The sequence below is a fragment of the Sphaerodactylus townsendi genome, linkage group LG01 (assembly GCF_021028975.2).
Source record: "Sphaerodactylus townsendi isolate TG3544 linkage group LG01, MPM_Stown_v2.3, whole genome shotgun sequence".
Taxonomy (NCBI): Eukaryota; Metazoa; Chordata; class Lepidosauria; order Squamata; family Sphaerodactylidae; genus Sphaerodactylus; species Sphaerodactylus townsendi.
Window position 1 is genome coordinate 75,948,055 of NC_059425.1, and position 9,275 is coordinate 75,957,329.

General features: G+C 43.4%; 1 protein-coding gene across 5 annotated transcripts in view; it reads right to left on the reverse strand.

Annotated features, from left to right (window-relative positions):
• The window catches only part of BIRC6 (baculoviral IAP repeat containing 6), a 160,796-nt gene extending 152,076 nt beyond the window's left edge, over positions 1-8,720 (reverse strand). For all 5 annotated transcript variants that reach the window (XM_048484188.1, XM_048484170.1, XM_048484179.1 and 2 more), the window contains exon 1: positions 8,350-8,720. In XM_048484188.1, the coding sequence (XP_048340145.1) occupies positions 8,350-8,605 (256 nt within the window). In that variant the 5' untranslated portion in view covers positions 8,606-8,720. The remainder of the gene's footprint in view (positions 1-8,349) is intronic.
• Between the last annotated feature and the right edge of the window lie 555 nt (positions 8,721-9,275).

Consider the following 9,275-nt stretch of genomic DNA (forward strand, 5'->3'; position numbering starts at 1 on the left):
TACTTCGGCTCATGTCAAGACACTCAGTACTCTAGCAAGGAGTTTGACTGTTTAAGCTGGCTCCCAGCTAGCTGGTCTTTACCTAACAAACAGGGATTCCCACATGAGAATGGGAGGATCTGTCTGGCCTGCTTATTCTAATCAGTGGGAGGGATTGTGCCACTATCTTCCTACTGACCAATCAGACCAATATTCTACTCAATGCAATATGGTCAGTTCATCAGTGTCTGAGGAAGTTCTTGTTATCACCCAAATATCTGCCCTACCAGTAGTTAGGAAATACAGTTACAAGTTACTTAAAGAAGCTCATTTTAGACACACACACCCCACACAAACCATTATTTTCTCACTGCATTCAAAATTACTAATGTACTTATCCTAATATCTGAAGGCTCAGCTATTTCCTTTATGAAACAGTATTCATATTCCTTCAAATTCTAGTGTTTATTCTTTAAAATTGGAACAAATTGCATATTTGTCCTGTAAATCAATTAACTTCTTTTCATGGAATTAAGAGGCTACTAAACAGCTCTGTTGATGGAAGGATTTCTGTCCATGCAGCATGACCCCCTCAACTCCCCTTTCTTGCTACAGCCCAAAATGACACCCCACCCCCCATGCAGCTGAACAGGGGACCCTCAGCAACAGCACAAGCAGAAATGTCAGATGTCTGCAATAAGAGGAAGTGGTGAACTGCCTTTCATCAAAAGAAATCCTCTGTGGAATCCAACCAAACGTCTTGTTCAATCCCTTCATAAAAAACACAATTTGATCATGATCCAATCTGGTTCCCTGCCTCTGGGAGCACATCCCATACCAAACATGGGTGCATTAATACTAGTGTAACCCAGCTCTGATCAGTACAGTTTACTTGGTCATTTACACATTCATATACACATTTGTATTCTGCCTGTTACACTCAAATCAACCAACAAATAAAAATATTACAATAAATAAGAAAACCATTAATAAAATCAAACATGAAAATCATCCACATTCCAGATATTACTCATTCCCAATAATAAAATCATCTCGAAAAGAGGCTACCAGGTTTAACAGACAAATCAGTCAACTAAAGCTTTAGGTGCTTAATCACAATTTTCAACCCTACTAAGTAAAACTAAGGGCAAATAAACTTGTTAATAGATTTTTAAAACTATTTTGTTCTGAAGATGCTGCAACCAGAAGTAAACATTAAGAAAGCTCTTTTCTTTCAACAATGATGATTAACCAGCCAAAATTATGACCATCTGGACCTGCTCCATAGGGATGGAGCCTCCCCCACCAGACCCCATGTCCTACCACTCTACTGAGCAAACTTTGTAGCCTTCCTACAGTCTAAGGCAGGGGTCTGCAACCTGTGGCTCTCCAGATGTTCATAGACTACAATTCCCATCAGCCCTTGCCAGCATGGCCATTGGCCATGCTGGCAGGGGCTGATGGAAATTGTAGTCTATGAACATCTGGAGAGCCACAGGTTGCAGACCCCTGGTCTAAGGCTAGAACTATGTCAATGCCTATAAAGAAAACAGAACAGGGGATTGGTGGCATTGCACTGATTTTTTGCAGCGTGCAAAGTGCACTTACCATACAGGAAATTGCCTGCCCTCCTTCAGAGCTTGCAATAAAGAAGGAACCCTTGCTACTACTAATTTCCTCCTGTGCCTATCCATCCTGCTACACAGTGACTGGAGCAGCAGCTACCTCTCCAATCTCAGCATCAGTTGGTGCTGAAAATGGAAGCTACTATGTTTCTTTTTCCTACCTCAGCATAGCCACTACTGCTCAATGTATAAACTGCCACCTCCCACCACAATCCATACTAGTCTGATAGAAAGGTGAAAAGCATAGGGACATGTCAACAGCAGTTCACAGAGTGAACAACAGGGAAAAGAAATGACATGGCAATGAAAGCTTGAAAAAGGATGCTTGTCAGTGACCCTCACAAAGACCAACAAAATAGAGTTGCACTTACCTGCAACTGTTGTTCATCAATATCTTCTGTCCAGACACACACCAAAGACTACGCGTGCATAGGCCTGCCTCCAGATAGGAGTTTTTTAAGCTTCCTCAGACTGAGGGGGGACATCCCTCCCTTCTAGGGCCAATACAATGGCTTTTTCCCACCCAAAGTCATCATGAGCTCAGGAGGAGGAGAATCCCCTTTCCCTCAGTTTCTGTACTTCCACCTCAATCTTTAATTGGCCTTAGGGGCACCTACTACCAAATGAGAGGACTCCCAGTGGGGAAAGAAGGAGGGAATGCCTGCCTGCACAGAAGACAGAAATGAACAATATTACAATTAAGCACAACAATGTTCTCATCTTCCATCTTCACTGCAGCCTCACTTTGAAAATTTTAGCAAGCTACTCACTAAGAGGAGTTGGGGTGTAGTGAAGTACACCTTTTGCCAACACCTGCATCTCTCCTCAATTGCAGGTCTAACTTGCACCTTGGTGGAGTGGGCCTTGACATCAACAGGACAATACTTACCCGCAGTCATGTAACAAGAGCAAACTGCCGCCACCACCCGCCCAGAGAGCATTTGGAAAGAGGCAACTTTTCCCTTGCCAGGGCCCAAGTAAGAAACAAAAATAAAGTTGTCAGCTCTAAACTGTTGGTCCTACCAGTATAATATAATAGTCCCCTTCTGACATCCAATGAATAAAGGGCTTTTCTCGCTTCAGTTGAAGGGGATGGGCAAAAACACTGGTAAAACATCTTCCTGAACCAGGTTGAATTGACACCACTCTGGTCAGAGTGAATGATCACCTTTCAATTGAAAACCTTCAGGAAAGGGCTCCAGAAGGATAGTGCCCCCCTCAAATCCTAAGGGCTGCCAAATCACTCACTCTTTGGTGAATGTAACTGCCACCAAAGAAGTAACTTCTGTGATAATGCAGGTAGGGGACATGATGGTAGTGGCTCAAAGGGGGTGGGGGGCTTCATAATCTGTGGTAAGAGTAATGATAGTGACCACTGTGGAAGAATAGTGAGCACAGGAGGAATCCTTTGAGAAAGGGTCTAGTCAAGTCTCTGGGAAAAACAGTTAGCCTCAAGCATTTGTGGTATACAGAACAAGTTGAAAGGTGAACTTTAACAAATGTTGTGGCTAGACCCTTATGAGTTAATGATAACAGATACTGCAAAATCTCAGGCAACAGGTACAAGACTGGGGTTCTGACATTGGAACCAATGAAACTGAACGGGTCAAAAGCCCTTCTAAGGTGACTCCATAGCAAATTTAGACTAATCAGCAGCTGACAATACCTTTTCCCACAGAGCAGCCTTAAGCAGAAAGGTCCTATCAGACCTCACCTTGGGGGTAAACCTTTGACCAATGCTGAATTCAGTGACATTATGTGCCTCTCCTAAGCCCATAAGGCAAATTTCATGTTGGCTGCTATCAGTCATCTTGGTTGTACACTGTGAGCAATTTTTAATTAGGGCTTTAGATCCCATTTGGGAATGGAAGAAAGGTGTATGGCAGATCAGCGAGAACTTCCTCACCCATCAACAATCCAAAAGCAACGTTTTTTTACAAAACTGAAAACAGAGCTGGATTCTCCTTAACTGGAGAACAAACAACCATAAAACAGTGAGAGGAAAAAAACCCAGAAAAGTCCTTCAGACAACTAGCAGAGTTCCTATCTCAGTGGTGGCAAAAAAACCAACAAAAAACGAAAGGAAGGGTGGCACCATTCCACCTGAGCATGTGTTGGCTTTTGGCTCAAAAAGCCACTACATTAGCTCCAGAGGGAATATGCCCTCCTCAAGTCCTAAGAAGCTTTAAAAAACTTCTATCTGGAGGTAGTGCATACAGTCCCCAATGCACAAAAGACGGAAAATTAACCACTTCTTATTAAACCATAAATAACCACACCGTTCCTTCGGTATTTTATAGCCACCTTATTGTAGCTTTGGCAGTAAGCTAATATACTTAATCTATTTCTCAAAACAGCTGAGATGGGTTAATCAACTACAGTTCCCGGTTAACAGATGTAAGCACAAAGTATCATAACAAGCGTCTCTCAAAGTAAATTTCTTTAAATGCTTCCTAAAGACTTCCTAAAACCAAATTCTGCAAAATTTATAAGGCAAGGAAATCATAACTGATAAAGCTCACCATTCTCACCCCAAAGATCTTACCTCTTCCACTAAGAGGATTTAGAGAAGGTGCTCTCCCAAAGATCTTAATGGATGGTGGCATGTGTGTATGCTTGTGGGGGTGGGTGCTTATATGTAGACACAATATGCAACTTATGCAGGACTGTATTAGGATGTGCTAGTTAAAACCAGCATTTTAAATTATGCCTTAGCTGTAACTGGAAGTCCTTAAGGCTGACACCATGAGGAAGGAACCTGTGGCATTCTGTACTAGATGATGCTCCCAGACAGTTTTCTTATTAGAAAGAACCTATTTAGAATGCACTGCAATAGTTAGCCCTTGAGATTAGGAAGGCAGGAAAACTGCATTAGGAAAAAGTCTAATGCCATTTTCAAAGAAGGGTACAGTCAGGATACCAAATTTAACTGATAGTTGTGCACATGAGATACAATCCTGGCTCACCAGCAAACAGGGTTTCCCAAGATGATAACTCCACCCATGACAGGTAAACCTACCCATCCAAGATAGATTCCAAATTCCAATAATTATTTGCACCTTGTTCAATTTAAGTTCTAGCTCATTTTTCCTGTTCTGTACCTCTCTAGCAGCAAGATCTGTTATTAATACTTACATGCAATCTAGTATCACAGGAACATAAACGTCAGTGCCATCAACATACTGGTACCACATATATCACACACACATAGATTCCAGACAAAAACTATTCACAAATGTCAGTAATGGCAACAAGACAGATGTGGGAATCTCAACTAAGAGATCCATGATTAAAAGTGATACCTTTTATTGACATCTCAATTTTGCTACCTAAATGGCAGCTCCATGTTCCCATATGGATTAGGCTAAACAGTCAACAGAAATGATTTCCAAATAGATGTTTTAATTTGTAATAGGTTTAATTCCTTCATGATTCTATTCTAGTGATTCTGTTTGTTTTACGCCATGCAGTGCTAATGCCAGTGTTAATTTAAACTTTCTTGAGATCGTTCTTTGCCACATACTGAGGGACTAGACACAACAATAGTATATTTAATATTGGACATAGGTCTGGGTGGAAACATGAGGAGCTATGTCCACACAGAGAAAAGCCAAATTAATATAGTAAACACACTATGTCTCCAGCTTGAGGATATTTCCAGGAGAAAAAAGGTACAGACTGCTTGCAGGCAAACCATTCTGCCTCTGATAACATATGACGGATAAAAAAACCATATGAGATAAAAGATAAGAATGATCAATTCCAGTTCAAACATTTATAAAGAGCACAGTGGGTAGGATGCAAGGTTTGTTTTCAATACCAGAAGGCACTTTCAGCAGTGGAACATAATGTTACTATCTTCTCCTTTACACTGCGACCCACTGAGCTCCCAAAAACTCTGCTCCCAGGAGTCATGAGATCCTCAGTTGGAGCATGAGGGGAAAACTGGGATTCTGAGACACGAGGATTAATAAATATCAACCTTGGCTCTAGCACAAGGATTTTTGAGCTAAGAAATCTCCAAAGCCTGTTTTAATCCTGTACTTGACACCAAATAGAAGAGCCAGCACAGTGCAGTAGCTACAATGTGGGATCCCCTCCCCCCCGCCCCCCCCGAAAGCTTGCTGGGTGATATTGGGATAGTACTCTACTTCATCCTGACCTTCCATGAAGGTCTGGTTGTGAGAACAATGATGTAAGCTGCTTTGGTTCCACAAAGAAGAAAAAAGAGAAGTATAAATATGTAAATAGGTGGGAACACTAGTGTTCAGCTTCACTACCCAGTGAAGTTCATGCCCACATTTCTCAATGCAACTCAGAGCTACTCTAGTTAAAAAACATAGTAAATTCACCTTAAAGTCAAAGCCTCCCATTTTACTTCCATGGATAAGTGATACTATTTACATGTTCAACTCTCATCTAAACAGAAGAAAATAGCAGTAATGTGCAGTCAGTCTTCCAGACTAACTTCAGCTCCCTCCTATCCAAAGTATTCATATTCCTGCTCAACAAAACTGAGAACTCAAAGGTTGTTCTCCAGCTCAGGTTCTCTCCTCTCAACAACTTCAAATGTTGTAAAAATGGCAAATTACACCTTTGCTTAACTCCCTCCAACATTTGTAATATAATTAATGAATTCTGTAAGGTAATAAATCAAAGTTAATATACTAGATGACCCTATTATGTTATTTATTTTTAAATATGTATACTCCGCCTATCCCTAAAGGTTCAAGTTGGACACCGATGCTGTTTGCTTTGCAACTACCACAATTCATAGATAAAGCAAAATTATCTGTAATAGTGCCATTCTAAATAGAGTTACAACGTCTTAAACCTGTTGAAGTCAATGGTCTTAGAAAGTGTCACTGTTTAGGATTACATTGCAGAATTATAAAGACTACAGTGTATTTATAAGCAGAACTGCTTTCACTGCTGAAGGTCCACTGAAGTCACTGGTACAAGTGTACCAGCATAAAGTGCAATAATGAAAATTGACTTCAAAATAGGATGAATGTTATATGGAATAAAGTACACACTTAATGACATGACCTGAAAATAAAATCTGAAAACACCTAAATACCTTCTAGTATTGGTAAAAATACTAGACTTTATCACACGCAAAGGATTTTGGAAACATTCCAGTATATTTCCTACTGGCCCACCCAACTATATTCTCAGTAGTTTCAAATTCTTTATACAAGACAACTATATTTTTACTAATCATTAAGTCAAACCTACCTGGATTTGTAGATTTCATTCTATCCCAAAGCTTTGAGACAAGTGACACAAACTTTTATGCAAAGATACAGCAAAGTTGGCTTAATTAAAGAACAAATATATCTTTAATTTTTTGTTCATGTTTCAAAATGAAATCAACCTCCAGGACCATTTTTATTGTTATTTGACCATTTTTTTCCTGAGACTTCAAGTTTAGTGATTACGAATTAGTTCCCAATTAGACTTTCAGAAACCTGGCAATTTCCACAGCCTGAATGTGTTCACCACTATGAAATTATTTGGAAAAAAACGATTATCTCATCTCAAATGATGACAACCAAACAAGCAACACCTCATACTATCCCACCAATACATTTGTTCTGCTACAACGGAAATGACCACAGCACACACACAAAAATATGGTACACAAATTTAAACAAACATTTTTCATGCTACCACTAGAGTGGCACATTTGTTTTCTTTTCTAGGTATTATATGAAAATCTCTCAAATGACAGAAGTAAAACGATAAGAACCATTCCATATCTTTCATCAGAATACATATGTTTTTATTACCACACAAATTAATATACTCTACCACAATTCTAAGCGACACCTTTCGTAGGTTATTTAGCAGGCTTTGCTGTATCAGCATAACCTAAGATACATTAGAAGCACAATGAAAGGCTGTTTTGCATACATAATGCAAACATCAACCTAACAAGTGTTTCTGAGTAAACATATACAGCAGAGAAGTTTAAAGCATCTATAAGCCCATTCAAGATTCTCTGGCAGATACAATTCAGTTCTATTCAGGTACACAATCCACTGAGTTCAATGGGATTTCTCCCAAGCGGCTGACCAGCTCACATCTATTAGAGAAGGACTTTCTGTGGAAGCAACAGCTTTCATTCTGTGCAATTACTGTCAACACATTGGGAACGCAGAACCAACCGTTGCTTCCGGACACATACAAAGGAAAGAAAGGATACATGCAAACACCACATACATTAAAGGCGCTGTTTCCTATACAAAAACGCCTGAATGGTTTTAGCAGCGATACTTCCCTCCACGGCGTTACCAAAGTCGGTTCACCGGTGCTCCTGACTCCATGACAGAAACCGGCTTGGAAATAGGTGGGAGACGAGTGTTTAAGTGACCAGTTTATGAAAGGGAGACCAGCAAAGAAAAAGAGCGAGAAGCAATTCTTAGAGGAAGGCCCGGATGACGCCAGGCAACTTTGGACTCTCAACTCCACCTTTCCCCAAGCCGTTTCAGAGCCCCAGCCCACCCCCCCTCCGCCGGCTTCGGCTCCTCGTCCCTCGAGAGCAGCCCAGGGACCAGGTGGTGGGCGAAAGGGCAGAGGAAAGGAAACCGGCTCACCTTCGCGCTCCACCGGTCAGGAGGCCCCAGAGCCCAACGGACGCAGAAGGCGCGGGGAGTCCGGCCGCAGTCCCCCCCCCTCCCTCGCCGCCGGCCCCCGCCTCTCCGGCCCAAGGTCTAGGCCTGACCCGGCCACTCCCGCTCACCGTTGAGTGCCGAGGCCTGCAGCGTGGCCCCCGAGGTGCCGTCGATGACTTTGATCGCGCCGCGGGCGGTCACAGCCAGAATGGCGTTGAGCGCCGGGTGGTAACAGAGGCTGCAGAGCCCGTCGGCGTCGCAACGGAGGCAGCCGTCCCGCAACAGCAGCCACTCGCACAGGCCCGGCCCGGCGCCCGTCGACGCCGGGCCCGGCGCCGTGGAGCAAGACGCTCCCCCGGCCTCCTCCGCCGCCGCCGCCGCCATCGCGCAGGACAAGAGGCCCGGCGGGGCCGCTCAGTGACAGTCCCGAGAGCCGCCGCCGCCACCAGTCAGCATCCGGGTCCGGAGAAAGGGGGAGGGAAGGAGGGAGAGGGGAAAGAGAGAAAAAGAGAGAGCCTAGTGCCGGCGTAGGCAGGAAATGACGTCATGGCGCCGGATGCGGAACTATTATCCCTGGGAACTTGCTTCCGCGTTCGGTCCTTTCTTGAAACCAAACAGTTAAACCGCTGGCGGTGGGGAAGTGGGTGGGCGAGACTGATGCTTTTTGTTAACGTCTGTCTTCCCCACCCAGAAAGGGAGAGGAACGGTTTTCATTGCGTCACAAGCCCAAGAGACTCCGCCCACTGCTCTCGCTTGACGCGGGCTTTCCCGACAAGCTCTTTGTTTCTCAGCCGTGGAAACGGGAAGGCCGCCTGGCCCGTGGATGCGATTCCGGGGGAAGAAGGTGCCTTTTTCCAAAGCAAAAAAAGGACATGTAGAGGGAGGAACTCCGCGAGGGTGAGGGAGGAAAGCGCCTGTCTGGCCGGATTCTTTCATCTGGCCCGGGCCCTGGGACCGAACGGTATCCCCTTTCTTAATGATGGCCATTGGATCATCATGTTCCGTCTGGCCTCCAAAAACGAAAATGTGGGTTCCTGTATCAATGTTACCTAGT